Below are 19057 nucleotides of genomic sequence, written 5' to 3'. Positions count from 1 at the left end.
ATGTGTTTTATTATATAACTGACTATATAATTGGAATGTTCAATCAGTTGCCAGCTGGCCAGATATATACACGGATGCCGGAATACCTGTAAGTAAACCAGCCCACCTGATTGATTCGTTCTTCCAAAATATACCTACATCAACACACGCAATACATTCACCACATAACAGTTCATACGAAGCCATGGGGTCCGGGTATGGTGGCGCGCTGCATTGGAGATTTGTCGAACCTAATAATCTAAGGAATGCATGTGAACCCATACTTTGGCAGAAACTGCGGTGAATCCGTGCACCCATGGTGGATTACCAACATACATACATACATACATACATAAAATTTTCGGGCGTGTTGCCAAAAACGAACGCGGTCTGTAGTTCAAAGCTCAAATCTAGCACAGCTAGTATATCTCTCATTGGGACGTTAGGTGGTTTTCCTCGGACTCCTCCCAAGGGAGTCTATGAAAGTCGTTCTGGCTACAAGATGGACCTCACACGACCAGTTAATATGCTCGATGTCATGGTAACCTTGGCCGCAACTGCACAAATTGCTGCCAGCAATATTAAAACGATAGAGTACCGCTTCTTAGGAATAATGATTGGACATGAGACGGGAAAATGCCTTTTACTTTAACAAGTTTGAAGACAAGTGTATCTATAACTCAGCATTTTACTAGGTTGGTAGAGGAGGGAGCCGTAATAGTGGTGACGACTCAACGGTTAGAAATTTCTATATTCCAACTAATAATAAAAAAAAGATTCCATGTTCCCAATTTTTGAACTTTTGAAGAAATCCTATAGACAAGAACTATAGAATGGTTTACACGTAGTACAGTTTTATAAGTATAGGCAGTGTATTTTAAATTAAAATTTGTGTAAAAAAAGAAAATTCATAATTCATTTCGCATAGTTAGTGTGCTATTAAACACATATATACAGAAAAGAAAGTACAATCAACAAATTTAGAACTCAATCGGTATTCATTATCAATGTTTGTATTATAGGTACGAAAACAGTAGGTACTGTTGTCGTTAGCGTCGCGGAAAACTAGCGAAAGAAGCATTTAAATCTCCTTTAAGCGATCGCAAAACCAAGATAACAGCCAAACTGTGCACGTTTTCACTATTGTAAGAAAACGTAATTCGTGTGGGCTTTGGATTGCCATTACTGAGAAAAGAATAAAACTCGCAAGGTAACATCGAATTGATTTTTGTTATCTAAACTCGGACTGTGTACGAAAACTGTACCATACCATGTCAGAGGCATCCGCACAAACACAAGCGGTACCCATATCGACCCCTAGTCGCGCCACCCAATCTCTACCGGTCGTAGCGAGTGCTGCCCCAGCACAGGTAATAAAAGAGGGATGGCTTTACAAGCGCGGCGAACACATCAAGAATTGGCGATCTCGCTATTTCATTCTGCGAGATGACGGTACCCTCGTCGGCTACAAGAACAGGCCAGATGCTTCCTTTCAGGCTGAGCCGTCCAATAATTTTACGGTTCGCGGTTGCCAAATCATGTCCGTTGACAGACCACGACCATTCACATTCATCATTCGGGGATTGCAGTGGACTACAGTTATCGAGCGCATGTTCCACGTCGAGGAAGAGCGCGAACGACAGGAATGGGTCGAGGCAATCCGAAGCGTTGCTAACCGCTTGACGGAATCTGAAGCGTATCAGGCTGATATCCAAGGCACCGAAGATGTAGAAATGGGTTCGATTGCCGAGGACGAGTTGCTGACTGAGAAGTTTTCGGTTCAAGGAACCTCAACAGGAAAACTCAGTGGTCGTAAGAAAGTGGTAAGTAGATTTTTATTTCACATGCAAAACGATTCCATATCTAATTTATATTTGTTTTGTTTAACAGACCCTAGAAAACTTCGAGTTTTTAAAGGTGCTTGGTAAAGGTACTTTTGGAAAAGTTATCTTGTGTCGCGAAAAAACGACAGCCAAACTGTACGCCATAAAAATTCTTAAAAAAGATGTTATTGTTCAGAAGGACGAAGTCGCGCACACCATGGCTGAAAATAGCGTACTAAAGAAAACTAATCATCCTTTCCTGATCGTGAGTACAAAAACACATAATTCGAACAATACATTTATGAATACTGTTTCATCTTATTACCATTTCTAGTCGTTAAAATATTCATTTCAAACCGTTGACCGGCTCTGCTTTGTGATGCAGTACGTCAACGGGGGCGAGTTATTCTTCCACTTGAGCCGAGAGAGAGTTTTTTCGGAAGATAGAACGCGATTTTACGGAGCTGAAATCATTTCTGCCTTAGGGTAAGTTTACCGAAACAATCATAAACTTACAATCATTGTTAAAAGAATACCGCAGCTTATGTAAATCAAATTAAACAAATTTTGGGCTTCTTTCACAGCTATCTTCATTCACACGAGATTGTATATAGAGATTTGAAACTGGAAAATCTTTTACTGGACAAAGACGGACACATTAAAATAGCTGATTTTGGCCTATGTAAGGAAAAGATCACGTACGGCCGCACTACCAAAACATTCTGCGGAACACCGGAATATTTGGCCCCCGAAGTGTTGGAAGACAACGACTACGGCCTAGCAGTGGACTGGTGGGGCACTGGCGTTGTGATGTACGAAATGATGTGCGGTCGATTACCTTTTTATAATCGGGATCACGACATCCTTTTCACTTTGATCCTAATGGAGGAAGTCAAATTTCCGAGAAACATCAGTGCCAATGCTAGGGATCTGCTCAGTGGATTGTTAATGAAACAACCGAAGGATCGACTGGGCGGAGGACCCAACGACTCAAAAGAAATTATGATTCATCCTTTCTTCTCTAGTATTAATTGGACGGATCTGGTACAGAAAAGAATTCCTCCTCCGTTTAAACCACAAGTCACGTCCGATACCGATACTCGTTACTTTGATCAGGAATTCACTGGAGAAAGCGTTGAATTGACTCCTCCAGACAATGGTGGGCCACTTGGAGCAATCCAAGAAGAACCACACTTTTCACAGGTAAAATCGTATTACTTTCTCTTCAATGATGTGTCAATTACCTTTTGAAATTTTCCTAATTTTTAATTACAGTTCAGCTATCAAGATATGGCTTCTACTTTGAACACGCCTTCGTTCATCAACAATCCTAACAGTTTCGTGTCGATGCACTGAAATTCATAATTCATACGCTCTGAACTTTAGGAAACCAACCGAAAGACTACACTGCTGGGAAACTCAAATTCCGGACTCAAGGCGAATATTTCAAGTGCTTTTACTAGGGAAAGTATCGCCATGCTGGGTTACCAAGTAATGCATGCTTTCGTTTGTAGAATGACATAGCTGAAGGGTCCAGGTAATTGCAAACTGTTTTTGCTGTTTAAAACTGCCATCTAGTGTTTGAGATACAGGATTATTATACCAGAGAAGAGCGTTAAATTTATGAGAAGCCATTTCTATTTCGTTTGCAGAAACATGGGGATAATGTATGCAATAGTCTTGTTTTTTTTAAAGAAAAAAAAGGCGGACCGCTTATCTACAACTAACACCCAGTCGGACTTGGATTTCAAAGTTTGACCGTTTGGTATATGGAATAAAAGGTCCTTCAGGAGTTCTCAAACTCAAGTACACAATAGGCAATTACAACTTGTTCAAGTTCGTTTCACACGAAAGAACACTGAAACTAAATCAGCGACAATCGTCGCGACCCGATAGCCCGGAACACGGCTAGCTGAATGTCAGCCGTGAGGTTAAATCCTTATAAATTCATCACTGAGGAAAAAATCTCACAAACATTCTACATATTTTCGCATCAGTTGTTTGTAATTATTTCGTCAGACAATTTAAATTTAAAACACTGACCTCAAAAATATTAATTTAATCATACCGCTAAAAAAACTGTCATGAACAAACAAATATTATACAGTTTCAAAAATTAAATTGATCATTTTTCATATCCCATTCACTACATCTATTTTTATTTGACTTCTATGAGATTATAGGCAATGGTTAATAATATGATTATTTATCGTTTACGAAATTCCGGTTGGTGTAATTTACAGAATATTTTTGAGTGCTTTTTTTCTTTCGGTTATATTGTGAAGGTTGTCCACGATGGAATTGCCACACCCAAAATTGATTCGCAAAATTCGAGTTTTCATCAAATTTTAAGGGATTGAAAAATAACTATTAAATTTCATTTTACCATTTTACGCGTATTTTATTAACAGTCCATACGCAAATGCCCGCACCTTGGCCTTAACCCCGGCCATAAGATTCTGCGAAAATATCTAATTCTACTTTAAATTCTACTGACTGCAATAAAAAATTCGGATCACCAGTTGTTATAAACATATTGTGAGATTTATGTCCTCTGCTGCATTACGCTCCATTCCATATTCATTAGGGTGGCCCAAAATTGTACTATGTCTGGGATTTTGGGGGCTCAAGCTTCAAATGATAGCTTAGGGTGTAAGAAACAATATTTTATATGGCGACGATTCAGAAAAATTATGTTTAGAGGTCGCACTGGTTCGATTTTTGGAAAAAGGCCAATTTTTCGACATTTTGTCCTAATAACATTTTCACATCTTGAAAAAGTTTCAAACATGTGTCTCTAATATTTTTTAAATTTTCTTCATAATGTAAGTTTTAAACTAAAAATTTATTGGGACTGTTTTGGACTCTCAATTTGTATGTATGATTTTTTGAATTACGCAATACTACGAATTTTTGTAAAAAATAAAATTAAAATGAACAAAAAAGTGTACTTTGGATTAAGATTTTTAATCAACATTGAATTCAAAAGATGCGCGACGTTATAATGTGCAACTTTGCAGAAGAAAGTATATAGCTATGACTTGTCGTTTCAAAGTAATTCAAGTTTCACTGTGGAAAAAAGTCACAATTTTCAAATTTTTGCTAAGAATTGCTCTATATTATGATGTTGATGAGTTTCGAGTAATCTAAGAACCAAATAAACTTCTGATATCAAATTTTTTCATCCTTTTATCGATCCTTAAATCACCAGAAAGAACCATTCCAAGTTTCTAGATTTTTATTTTAAATTTATTTAGTGGTTGTAGCCATAGCACATTCACCAAACCGTCACCCAAGTAGCACCCAAGGAGCAATTTTTAGCAAAAGTTTGAAATTTGTGACTTTTTCACTCAGAAAAACTAGAATAACTTTTTAACGACAAGTAATAGCTATACACTTTCTTCTGCAAAGTTGCACATCATAACGTTGCGCATCTTTTGAATTCAATGTTGATTGAAAATGTTAATCCAAAGTACACTTTATTGTGAATTATAAATTTTTTTTCTCAAAAATTCATAGTATTGCGTAATTAAAAAAAAAACATACATACAAATTGAGAGTCCAAAACAGTCCCAATAAATTTTTAGTTTAAAACTTACATTATGAAGAAAATTTAAAAAATATTAGAGACACATGTTTGAAACTTTTTCAAGATCTGAAAATGTTATTAGGACAAAATGTCGAAAAATTGGCCTTTTTCCAAAAATCGAACCAGTGCGACCTTTAAACATCATTATCCTGAGTCGCCACCATATAAAATATTGTTTCTTACACCCTAAGCTATCATTTGAAGCTTGAGCCCCCAACATCCCAGACATAGTACAATTTTGGGCCACCCTAATATTCATGCAAAATTTCGTGCATCTCCTCTGCAAACGTTATTGGCTTTTCCTTTGTGTTTTTTATTTGTTTCTATCATGTAGCATGAAGATGCAAACGTCGAAAGAAGAGGGGTTTGGAGCATAAAAAACTATAAAAAAGCATCAAACTGTGATAAAATGTAAAAACACGATACAGAGGGATGGGAACAGAATTCGATGATCAGTTAAAAATCGATTCATAAACTTCGTAGATCATTTTTGTCAAAAAGGCAACCTGTCAAATTGTATCAAAACACTTCACAATTTGGATAGTTAGTAGCTACTGAAAATTTTAAAAATATCAGCCGGAAACACATCTCAAAATATTTATCACCCTTAATGATTGAACGATACAATGAAGATTCTAACGCCTTCAAAAACGAAATCCTCTGCGAAGTTTATAAATTTCCAAAACAACCGAGCAAAGATTTAATCTATGAATATAATAGGTAATAAGTTCAAGAATTAATTTGAAATGCATAAAGAAAGCATAATTTTAATGTTTTAACGTTAAGAATGTGTACCATCCCCAGGCTTTTAGAAACGTAATTGAAGCATAGATTTCAACATTAATAACTATAACGTGCGTATAAAAACTAACTAGGCCGATTTGTTTTTTTTTTCAATGCGACTCGTACTTCATTTCGTTGTAGTAAAAAAAATTAAAGGTGATAGTACGAAAAAAAATCAGTTTTGGGCTTGGGCCTGCTAAAAAGCATAAAGCTTGCTATTTACTCTTACCCAGATTTCCATAAGAATGACAGCTAGTCGGTGTGAAGGCTATTGCTTTCTCTGTTCAACACATGAGAAATCGCATACCCGGATTGCGAGCGCGCCCATCGCCAATAACATTTTTAGTTCTTGCCTAAACAAAAACACTGGAACAATCCTGGATATAGAAAGGTTTTAAAATTCCAATACCTTCGGGGATATACCTAGTAAAATTGTAAAATGTTTCCTTTTTTCTTTTCCGAACACATGGCTGCTTAGCTTTAATAATCGAGGTATAGGCCTCAAATATCTCTTAAGTTATGCTACAGCCACATATACTATAATAATAAGAATTACAATCAACGAAGGTTTTTGAAATTTCATTCAAACAGTGGCAATTTTCGTGTTTCTAGTTATACTTCGTCTTCATAGCATTTAAGGGTTGCGTTTAAAAAATTTGATATATTTTCAGCACTGTAAATAAATGTATACATTTTACGATTACAAATATCGGTGACACGACAATTCACTTTTTCCAACTTTGCGCTTTGCCATGATGTGAAATTCGTTGAAGTTCAATTTTACGCGTCTTTTGCTACCAGCGTTTTTTGCTATTTAGGTAAAATATGAAAGCCAGCAAAGTTCGGAGCGGAAAACGAACTTGATGTCATACAATCCAATTTACTTGTTCTGAAATTTTCTTTTTTGCTTGTATCTAAATTAACGGAATGTCTATAATTTGCAATTATTGAATAAGATAATCTTTCGTACAAATTCTCTGTACACGGAACAGTTAGATATAGTAAACAGTACAGTAAATTGAAAAACAAATATGCTCTAAAACCTTTGGAACTAAAAAAAAATGTAAAACAAAAATACGGAAACATTTGGATCCCAAACTAGAATTTTTTGGTACTTCTTCAACGAATCGTGTCTCAACAAAATGATAGTTTGTTCCACTGAAAATCATGTTCTTTATTTGATTGAATTTGTAATGATCACAAAACTATGTACCATTCTGATATTTTGACACACTTATGTTCGTGAAATTCCGTTCCAAATATTCTTATTCAATTTCAATTGTACAATAGATTGGTTTGGTGACATGATAATGATGATAATAACACAAAACGGTGCTTAGTATAACTATAAAAATACCGGAAAAAATATAAATAAATTCATGAATGTGCAATTGTTTGCAAAAAAAAGCATCAATCCAATATGTATACACTGCCCCTACCCGCATAACAGTCCCATATGAATTTTCGTCATTTTTCATCTAACCTGACAGTTCGTCATTTTGTACATTTTACTTCAATATGAAACAATAAAAAAAGAGACTTTGTTCTAGAAATTACGAAAAAAATATCAACTAGTGACTGTCCCATATGAAATATACCCGCATAACAGTCCCATATGTGAAATACCACGGATGAAGTTACCTTACTATGTTTCTTTCGGTGAAATGATCTTTTATTTATTGCTTTAAGTCATTTATACAAGATGCAATTCACTTGATATCGAATTATGCACACTACACAGTAAATTTAACTACAGTTTTTGAAAGGCAGGCTAAGATAAAGGAAGGATGGTCTTCCTGTGAGTAAAAACTATCAGAAACAACTAAAAACCATGATAAGGTTCAACTTACAATGTGGAATTCACGAACTACATTTACAAGTTCAGAAATGGTCAAATTTAAGTCTTAGAAGGTAGCTTGGTGAACAAACCATATTCTGTATGGGACTGTTATGCGAGTAGATTTGAAAAAGGTCTCGAATATGCCCGCATAACAGTCCCATAACAAACAAAAATGGTGCTCCAGACCTTACCAGTTGCCAAATTTCGAAAAATTCAGGTCCTACGATTTATTATGACAACCTTGAACATATTCCATTAAACGATTTTTGTTTACACTGAAAGCTGTGCTCACAATTTAAAAATGTATTCCAAAACAGAAAAAGCTGATTTTCTCGCTTGCTCGTTTTTGCATATGGGACTGTTATGAAAGTAGGGGCAGTACATATAAGTTAAAAAAATTTAAGCTTTGCGCAGTGACGATATCGTAACCAATGAGGATCTACCGAGGTGTGATTATTGCTAGTTGAAACGTTAACAATTACGGCCCTTATCTTGCTTTCGTCTATTCTCATATATTAGGCCGGTGAATTAGTGAGAGAGAATTGGAGAACGCCACCAACGAGAACTTGAGCGGTGTAACAAATTGGGATCTGCTTTGCCGCATTCAGTATGTCAGGTTTTAGCGATTCACATACATTTCCATCAAAATGTGTTTCGCCGCATTAATTGGCATTTGTCGGTACGCATCGCGTCGCGTGCACTATGTCATCGGCCTTACTAATATTACTCGATTGCAGCTGAGTAATACGCGTTATTTTGAAATCGGCCAGTTTATTGACGCAAAAGCTGAGTGTAACGAAAAAGTTTAACAAAAATCGATTCACTTGATGATCACGCAGGAAGTAGTAGTACATAGTACGAAAATCGCGAAGAATACAATAGGATTAAGACGTAACAGAAAACTCTACTTTATTAACTAAATAAAAAAATTATTTATATGCTTCAGAGTTTTCACTTATCCGAAATCATTCCTGTAACCATGAGAGTTATAGGTATAGGTACCTATTATGAAACTCTGCCGAACAGAAATTAAATGTACTCTCAGGGTTATCGCAAATATTTATCGGTCTACCTAACTACAAAATGTCATCTATGATTACGATACATACTTTTATACGTCTATAATATATACGATTATTAGAAAAGTATATTGCATTTCTGAATAACCTGCTTTCAATTCCTGCATTGAAACTTACTTTATGTGTTCCCTGCAGGAATAACCCAAAATTGGAAAACGGTTATGTTTGAGCTAGAAATTCTTACTGAAAATGTAGCGTGTTCATAAGACTGCCTCAAATTTGTATGGGAAATTCAAAACCTGTGAAATGTTATGCGCTGCAGGCTAAAATTGATCTTAGTCCTAGTACAAGATCTCGGCCAAATCTCAGCCAAATCTCGGCCAGATTGGATCGCTCAACGAGCTTGAAGTTTGTATGGGATTTTGAGACATTTTGTTCGGGAGAAACATGAAAAACCAGTTTTTCATCAATAACTTTGGTTCCCGTGGGCCGATTTTTATTTTCAAAAACGGGTTTTCTTAGAGCCTAAATTATGCAAACTATTTCATCCGAAGACTGCATTTCGATAATAGTTGAGATAAAAAAGATTTTTTTATTTACAATTGGTTTTATTAAGGCATTTTACTTATAAAGTTTTTATGTGCCGGGGTATTTTTCCTAACTTTGGGTTAGTAAGAAGGGGCCGTAATCGTCGCGGCTACTCAACTGTTAAATCAATTCTTATTATAGGAAAGGAAATGGGATTAACTGGGGTCACTTCCAAGAACAGTTTCCGCTAGGGTTCGGTGTTGGCTTCCTGTAGCTGTGGTTTTGAAGCTACCTCAGGGTTTTCAACTTCCTTCCAGCCTTCTTTGTGGTGTTGTAGGACCCGTCGGATGAAAGTTTGTTCTAATAAATAGACGAAACGAGCATTAGAGATAACAAAGATATAGGGCTACAAAAATGGGCAAACTTTTTAAGGATGGTATTCATCACTGTTAATAAGTCGGGGCGGTCCAACATATCGACGCCTCATAACCAGTGATGAATACCACCGTAAAAAAGTTAGCCCATTTTTGAAGCCTAATAACTTTTTTTATCTTAACTCTTATCGAAATGCAGTCTTCGGATGAAATAGTTTTCATAATTTAGGCTTTTAAAAAACCCGTTTTTGAAAGAAATCGGCCGACGGGAACCAAAGTTTTTTTTGTCTATATTAGTGACATGGAATCAAAGTTGTTGATAAAAAAACTGGTTTTTCATGTTTCTCCCGAACAAAATGTCTTCAAATCCCATACAAACTTCAGGCTCGTTGAGCGACCCCTTCCCAAATTTGGCAAGGGATCTTCTACTAGGCCTAGGATCAATCTTAGTCTGCAGCGCATAACTTTTTCAAAAGTTGGGTCATTTGGGGCACTCGTGTTCATGCAAAAAATGCAATCCGCGATGCACGAAAAAAATCTGTAAAATCACACCACATGTGATGTACTTAAATAAAAAGAAGCATCATATATGACGGAATTTTCAGTGCTACACAGCAAAAAATTTCTAAAAGTATACGCAATCTAAAACGTGTGGCATCTATTTTTTCCCTAGTGTAATTGAAAAAAGATGTAATTTCAAACTATTTTTGGTCTATTTTTCATCGCTTTAAAATAAAAAGTGTAAAATTAGATCCGATGCTATAAATTTACACTGCATGATCCAGAAAGCAACTTTGGGAGATAATTTTACATCAAAAACGATGTAAATTATGACAGACTCATTGTTTACCTTTCTTTCACGGCTTGAGTTTATGTGTTTTTACTCGAGATGATGATAGCAAAAGTAAAAAGTGAAAGCCCATGTCGTAAGATCGCAGAGGTTCTAACTTCAAGGCTCCATACAGGCACCGTACGAGCAAGATTTGCTGTTTGCTGAAAGCGGTATATGAATCAAAAAAGCCCGAGAAAGCTATGGAATTCCGAACGGATGAAGGTAAATGAAGTGAAATACAGAATAAAAACTAAATATTTCGAAATGAACAGTTTTTCTTTCTTTTTTACAGTGACCTGGATCCGGATTGGCCGGAACAGAAATCCTCCCAACAGAAATTCGACTGGTGACACTGACCAGGGTGGAAATCTTCTGCAACGTTTGCTGCAACTTCCGGCGCTGCCCATTATGTGTGAATTTTTTTTACTGTAAGTGCTTGGTTTGAAAATAAATGTCTAATAAAAATAATCATTGCATCTTTGTACTTTTCATAAAGGCTTTTAATATTTGAAACATGAATATTTACTAAAAAATGCAAACATCCAGAATAAGTTCTAAAATTTTACATCGCAGTGTATTTTTACACGACAATAATCCGTTCCATTTTCGTGCATCGCTATCGATCTAAATTTACACGCCGTGATAGAATTTTAGATCAAAAACGATGTTCCGTTTTCGTGCATCGTTTCCGATCTAAAATTACACGATTTATTTTTGCTGTGTAGTTGGAAACTACCCGAATACGAAAATATTGTAACAAAACTGTTCCTGTTGTAGTTATAAAACGATTAGAAACAGCGTAAAAAAACGTTTAGAAAATGATATCTGAAACCATAAAAAACATTCCACTTATCTTGAATTCCAAAACGACGGTCTGTTGAATATGGCGTTAAGTTATGTTACTGTTTAGAACTGTTAAAACAATTGTATGGGGCGACTGTTCTACAAGCAGTTAAGATAAAATCCAAAGAACACTCACGGGAACCATACTCGGCCAATCAAACTGTTTCTGTTACAGTTATTCTTAATGTTCTCTTGTAACAAAACATTAACAGTAATACGTATGATACGATTTGACAAAGCGTATCTTTCGAAGGTATGCCTACGTTTATTGGAATCATACGGGAACGTGGCACGCACACTTGTGCAAATTATTATATAGGATTTTCGGATTTTTTATGGAATCATTTTTATTAGATTTAATAAATTTATTAATTTTTCAAATATTTAGTTGACTTACATTTTCATACAATTGACCATCAATCGGCTACAAACTCCGTCCAGAATGATCGCCAACAATCGGCTACAAACTTCGTCCAGAAAGATCGCCAACAACGGTCCCATTTGGCTATAGGCACAGCGAATGGGTGTTTTAGTTGTTCCAGCGCTAGTGGGTGCTATCCTTTCCTTTCCACCATCCTTGGGCCATGAATGTTCGCGGAAACTGAGCTGTGTTCCATACTCGGCTACAAATTCACCCGGTCAAGTGGCAGAGATCGCCAACGATGATCCCATCCGGCCAAAGGTACAGTGGTTCTACCGCTATCGTCCTGTGGAATACAATTGAGCAGTGAACTGAAATTGGAATTAAAAGCACTGACCACACTGACATGACACTTAGAACAAAAATTCAACAATTTTCTGTCTAATTTTTCGTTGTCAGATTTTGCAGGTTCGCAATGCCGACGGCAGGTGGCGAACATGAAAAATTTGACAAAAAATGCCCTGTAGGAAAAACGGTCCTGTTTAGCCCGATTTTATCGTAGAAATTGCGTGTTTTATTTTTAAAGTTGGGTGGCATTTCCTAACTGGGATAGTATTTCTTCAAATCGATCGATGCGCACTCTGGAATCGACATTGCGCACTGTTGGAAAAATTATCCAGAAAACGAAATCGAGTGTCCAGTCAGTATGGTCAGTGTTAAAAGTCAATAAAAACAAAAACTTACGGGATCTTCCGGTAGCTTGAAGGTTTCGCAGTGGACACAATCGGACCCAGTTGCGGGGCGACTGGCTCCTTCCCCAACAAATCCATTCGGTTGTTTTCCGCTGCACATCGGTACTTGTTGCAATTTGTACTGTTACACTGATCCTAATTGGGCGAAGCCGTCGTGATAGATTCCAGGCCAGAAACACCGACGAAACGCGAGAATGGAAATAAATTTTCACCGGCAAAACAAGTGTTTCGAAAGAGCGCGTTCAAACAGGCAGTGATGCCAGATTTATAGATTTAAGGAGTTTACACTTATAGATGAGTATAAATAATTATTCATCCTCAATGAAAAATGGCATTAATAATAAAAAATGGAGACCATGCAGACTACTGAATTTTATTCAGCTATGAATGTAATTCATAGGTTGTCTACTGTTTATTGAAAGTACCATTTACCGGACTGTACTATTTACCGGAATTTCTTTTACCGGACTATACCATTTACCGGATTTTCTTTCGCTTTATGAATTTCCGGTAAATGGAATTCTGGTTAACTGTATAAAACCGTAAACTTAAAAATTATACTCAAAAGTTGAAGAATTTTGACGAAACAATCAATATATTCGACGTAAAATTTTGGATTTCTATCCATCGATATTTGAATTGTAAGAAAAACTTTGATTTGATATATATCATATAGCACCATGTTTCTTTTTATTGATTGAATATTCTTTAATGTAAGTGTTTTGTATAGATATTTTCAAAAATCTGTACTGATGTTTTTGAAAAACCATATGGCATCTCTGACCTGCGTCTCGTCAATTTTTGACGTGAGTGATATAAATCATGGACGCTTTGAGTAACGGTTCAAGATCATTTTAACGATTATTGAAAAAATTAAGTAAATCGTTCGTAACTTTCATTCACCGTTCCAGATACCATCACTTTTTTCACATGTACGTTCGTGTTTCGTTTCTTAACGTTGTCAAAGTAAAGTCTAATCTAAAAGCTACGATTACAAGCAAAATCATCGTAGATGTTTCGTTTAGACTGTTTGAGATATGGTTTTTCAGTATGCGGGTACACGCCATTCAAATTTTGCAAGGTGTAAAATAAAAAATGGTGTAAAATTTTGCAACGTGTAAAATAAAAATGATGTAAATTATAAAATCACTGAATATTGGAAGAAAAACTTTCCAATTGGAATTTGATTTATTTAATTTATTGTTAATATGATTCAAGAATGGAATTTTCTAATCTCTTAGTAAAAATAAAATCCTTCTGTAATTAATATAATTCATTTTATTAGCAAGTAATATTTGTGTCATTAGAATTCAGTGCTGTTAAGGATTCAACTTTTTTGATTTTGTAACTAATAATCAAAGGTTTGAAGAACCTCTTAGCTGAATGAAACTATGATTTCAAAGTAGTCGAAGATTCCTTTGAATTCAGCTACAGTACTGTAGCTGAATTCAAAGGAATCTTCGACTACTTTGAAATCATGATTTTGTAAATTTACATTCATAAATCGCGTTCCACGTCATAATTATGAAGGATTTCAATTTCAGTGTTGTTAAGCATTCAGATTTTTTTTGCTGTGTAGATCTGGGTTGCCAGGTTCCCAGATTTGTCTGTAAAACACAGACCTTTCACCCTTCGTTCAGATATTGGCCAGACACAGATTTTGCCCAGATTTTACAGACTTTCAAAATTGAGTGACGAAAGCAAAATTCTTGTGTCGGATATGATCCGTAATTGTCAGATTATACTAGAAATCTCGCTTATTTGCACTAATATTCCACCAATCCTTCAAAAAACTTATTTTTTTAAAATTAGATAAGCAGGGTACGTTGTAGGAAACAGTGTAGTGTAGGCTCACTCAAACCTCCCCCCCTTTGAAGGAATCGTCAAAATTGTTATACCAAATCTGCGGTCTTGCTGATGCACAGACAAACACAGACTTTTTTCCCAAATAGATTTTTTATCCTCAACACCTGGCATCCCTGGTGTAGATACTGCACGTGGAACATGCTTAATGTTGTGCGAACCTGGGTTGCCAGGTGCCCAGATTTGTCTGTAAAACCAAGACTTTTGACCCTTCGTCCAGATATTGGCCAGACACAGATTTTGCCCAGATTTTTGCTCAGAGTGCCCAGATTTTACAGACTTTCTTAATTGAGTGATGAAATGAATATACATGTATCGGATTTGATCCGTAAGTGCCATATTAGACTTTATTTCTCGCTTGTATTCATGTATAATTGACCAATCATTCATTCAATTTTTTTTTTAAATAAGATCGGCATGGTACGTGGTAGGAAACAGTGTTAGTTATATAGTTCTTAACTCATATAACCCGAATACAACACCCCCCCCTCCTCCCCCCTCCCGCTCACACGCATTGTCAAAATTCTGGTTCAGTACAAAATTTGTGATTTTCCTTGTGCACAGACACACACAGACTTTTTTTCAAAATTGCCCAGATTTTTTATCCTCAACACCTGGCATCCCTGGTGCGAACATTCCCGATAGGAAATTTGACAGATGAAAAATTTCGCCGTTCACATACACTGCCGGCCAAAAGTTTGAGATCACCCGCTAAAAAACAAGCAAATTTTGATCGTTCATATCTCAGCCGTCTTAGGAAATATTGCAAATCTTCTGATCTCATTTGAAAGATAATGAGCAATAGCTATTTCGAAGGTATTTTGGCCAGAAATAATGTTTTAGTTTTGCACCCAAAACTTAACCTAAAGTTAAAACATTTTCAAAAAATCGCACTCAATATTCAAAGCCGATCATCTCGGGTTAGGGTGGACCAAATTTCAAAATTTGAGTTGCATTAGAATCCTTATTCTACACTTCTCAAAACACAATCAAAAAATGTTGTGCAAAAATTTAAGAATGTACTTTTAATTAATAAATAGACATTTAAGTTATCGTCCAAAAGTTTGGGATCACCCCTCAGTATGGTGTATCGGCCAAAAGTTTGGGATCATTCTTTTAAAAACATGCAAATTTATCTCATTCATATCTTTCTCATCTAGCATCCTATTGCAGATCTGAAGGGTTGTAACGGTTATATTTAAAACTTGGTTCATTTATGTGTTTTATGAACCAATTCGGATAAACATGTAACAAGATTAAATAAATAAAAATAGTATTAACACCCGAATAGAATTGCACCGTGAAAAAACCATGAATTCCATATTCACTGACCATAAATTGCATGGTTTACACCATGATTATAATCGTCCACGATACCGTGAATACACATTGGAATTCATAGTTTACGACCATACATTTCATCGTTTCGGCAAAAATAACCATGAAAAAGGGGTATTGTTATGCAGCGTGACCATGAAAAAAATGGCGATTTCCCATACATTGAGAAGCCCAAAAATATGAAGTTCATTGTTGTAGCATCTTCCAATTTTTCATAGTAATATTATGAAAACCCGATGATTTTCATTGTTAAACCGCTGTAATCGAAATTTTTGCTTGGTGGGTTTTTTGTTTTCGTTTTTTCTGTCATAATTTTCTTATTTTGTTTAAATAAAAAAAAAAACAAATGAATTTATTGCCATTTATTATTAATTCTCATAATTTTAACACTTTACTCACACATTTCACTGGATTGGTCTGCGACAGGTTCCGGCATTCCGTCGTTCTGAGGCGAATTCCGGCATTCCGTAGCCGCCCCCAGTATCCATTGGCTATCGCCTCCTGTGCCTGATGCAGTGTTTCGGTTGTATTTTGCTAGAATTGATAGAAAAATGTTATAAAGATGATTGTCTCTTGTTAAATTGGATATTTATTGACTCACCGTTTCGCCCATCTCCGAACACTTCGAATAATTTTAAAAAAAATCCTTGAAACCCCGATTGCCGACCTAAAATAATTGCAAACAGGAAAAAAAACGTGCTGTTCTGCAGCTGTCAAAAAACCACCCATACACGATAAATTTGGAAATTTAAATTCTTGAATAAATTACGCTCGCTGGATGTTCTTTTTACCATTAAGTTCATGGTCACATTTAAATTCAATGGAAAAGTAATGTGATACCATGGTTCTGTTCTATTCGGGCATACAAGAGAAAAAACTCAGTGCAAGTTAAACTCAGTGCACCAAAAGTGTAAGTCGACCTGTATACCCGCTGTTGTCAAAAGGAAGAAAATCACGCAATACAAGAACGACTTCAAGAAAATACAACAACAACCACACGACGACATGCTTCCGCTTGACGAGCTCTCTTTGTTACTGGCTGTCGTTCGTGCAAGTGGCGAATTTCTTTTGTCGCGTACCGTGTGCCGTGTGAATTCACCGCGATTTTCCGGAATCCGGCTACAAGAGATTCTGGCGAGCCGGTCAAGCGCGGAAAAAACTGACGGACCCCACCGAGCGGGAACGAAAAGACGGTCCGCATAGAGAAGGAAACGGACAAAAAGAGTGCTGGAAAGTCGATAAGCCACCACGAGACAAACAAAGTGCTCGGGATAGTACTCGGAAGAGAAGAAAAAGCCCAAAAGAGCCCCCAGTGAAAAGGCTTTCTGGATCCTTTCCGCTTCTTCGAAAACTGACAACAACACGGGTGGTCGCAACATCCGAGGGCCGAGCTGCAACCGGAACCCTCGAGCCGATAGAGGAGCTGGACCGACGAGCCGAGAAAGGCACCGAATCCGCATGCCGAACGGGAGTCAGAACGGCAAACCGGACAGTGTTCGAATCCGGGAGCAGAGCCTGCGAGCCAACCAGGAATCATCGCAGTGGGGCGAGCCTCGCTCAGGAAAGCGACATCAATCTGAATCGCGCATGGCGCGGTTTTCATCTACAGATTCCGGGATCAAAGTGTTCGTCATCATTCCGCCGTCGAAGCGTGGGAGTCAGCCGGCTCTGCTCAGAGCCACCCACGCGCGTGTGCCATTGGTTGGTCTGTCGATGACCATTTGCGAGCGAGAAAATGCGCGTTTTCGCTATGCTTTCGATGCCGTATCGGAGAGGCCTAGAAGCCAAAATGCAAGTGACCAATCACTATTTTCTACATTGTAAATGTTCGGCGGGAGGAATATCCTGTTCTCATAAATTGAGCAAAGTAGCAATGGCCAAAATAAAAAGCAAAATTAATTTAATCTAAATCACATGTTAAATTTTATTTCGGAAACAGTTCCGAAATCTCGTTGGCTGAATTGATTGAGCTAGCCGGAGCAAAAGAAAAAGGAAGAAGAAAAACTTCAATCTTCTTTCCTTCAAGCCAACCTCTTTTTCTTCTTACAGGGTTTATTTGGAAGCTTAGGAATTGCTGTTTTTTTCATAAATTCATTCAAAAAGTATATTTTAAATCGATTACCATAAAAAATTCAGAATTATAAGTGTGAATTTTCAAAAAAACAATTAATTTCAGGTGAATTTTTTATGGTTATCACTTTAAACTATAATTTTTGTATGAATTTATGAAAAAACAACAACTCCTAAGTTTCCAAATGAACTCTTCAGATCTGCAATACGATGTTAAAAGAAGAATGATCCCAAACTTTTCGACGATACACCATACTAAGGGGTGATTCCAAACTTTTGGGCGATAACTTAAGTGTCTAAAATAGACACTATTAAATAAAAGTAGACACAGTAAATAAAATATTAATTAAAAGTACATTCTTAAATTTTTGCACAACATTTTTTTATTGTGTTTTGAGAAGTATAGAATAAGGATTCTAATGCAACTCAAATTTTGAAATTTGGCCCACCCTAACCCGAGATGATCGGCTATGAATATTGAGTGCGATTTTTTGAAAATGTTCTAACTTTAGGCTAAGTTTTAGGTGCAAAACTAAAACATTATTTCTGGCCAAAGTACCTCCGAAATAGCTATTGCTCATTATCTTTCAAATGAGATCAGAAGATTTGCAATATGTCCTAACACGGCTGAGATATGAACGATCAAAATTTGCATGTTTTTTAGCGGGTGATCCTTAACTTTTGGCCGGCAGTGTATTTGGTTCGGTGCCGATTTAGTTTGGCTACGAATCACCCTACTAAATCAATGACCCTATTTTAGTATGCCGATTAATCAGGCTACGCTTGAATATGAAATAGGTGCCACACTAAATCGGCTGATGGATGAGTAGGCTCACACAATTACGTATGATTTAGTAGCACAATTAGTTGATCTACGTTATCGGGGAGGATCGGTCAATTTAGTAAGTTTTCGTAGGACTCTATTTAGTTGGCAATTGGCATACTTTTAGCCTATTTAGTATGGAATGGTCATAACTGAATTACTTTTTGACATCTGTTGTGTGATGGAGTTCATCGATGGGAAAGCTTGGCCCACGAAAGCACGGACGGCAGCTCATCAGCG

General features: G+C 36.6%; 1 protein-coding gene and 1 pseudogene across 1 annotated transcript; both read left to right on the top strand.

Moving 5' to 3' along the window:
- The first annotated feature begins 1002 nt into the window (after positions 1 to 1002).
- Positions 1003 to 8952, top strand: LOC129751680 (RAC serine/threonine-protein kinase). Its single transcript, XM_055747336.1, has 5 exons — positions 1003 to 1802; positions 1870 to 2067; positions 2137 to 2288; positions 2387 to 3005; positions 3078 to 8952. Exons 1-5 carry the CDS (start codon positions 1251 to 1253, stop codon positions 3156 to 3158), a joined length of 1602 nt encoding a protein of 533 aa, XP_055603311.1. The 5' UTR covers positions 1003 to 1250; the 3' UTR covers positions 3159 to 8952.
- Positions 8417 to 8578, top strand: LOC129758876 (U4 spliceosomal RNA; annotated as a pseudogene).
- Positions 8953 to 19057: the final 10105 nt, after the last annotated feature.

Source organism: Uranotaenia lowii, chromosome 3 (assembly GCF_029784155.1).
Source record: "Uranotaenia lowii strain MFRU-FL chromosome 3, ASM2978415v1, whole genome shotgun sequence".
Classification (NCBI taxonomy): Eukaryota; Metazoa; Arthropoda; class Insecta; order Diptera; family Culicidae; genus Uranotaenia; species Uranotaenia lowii.
Note: the sequence above shows the minus strand (reverse complement) of the source record. Positions and strands in the feature narration are given on the sequence as shown.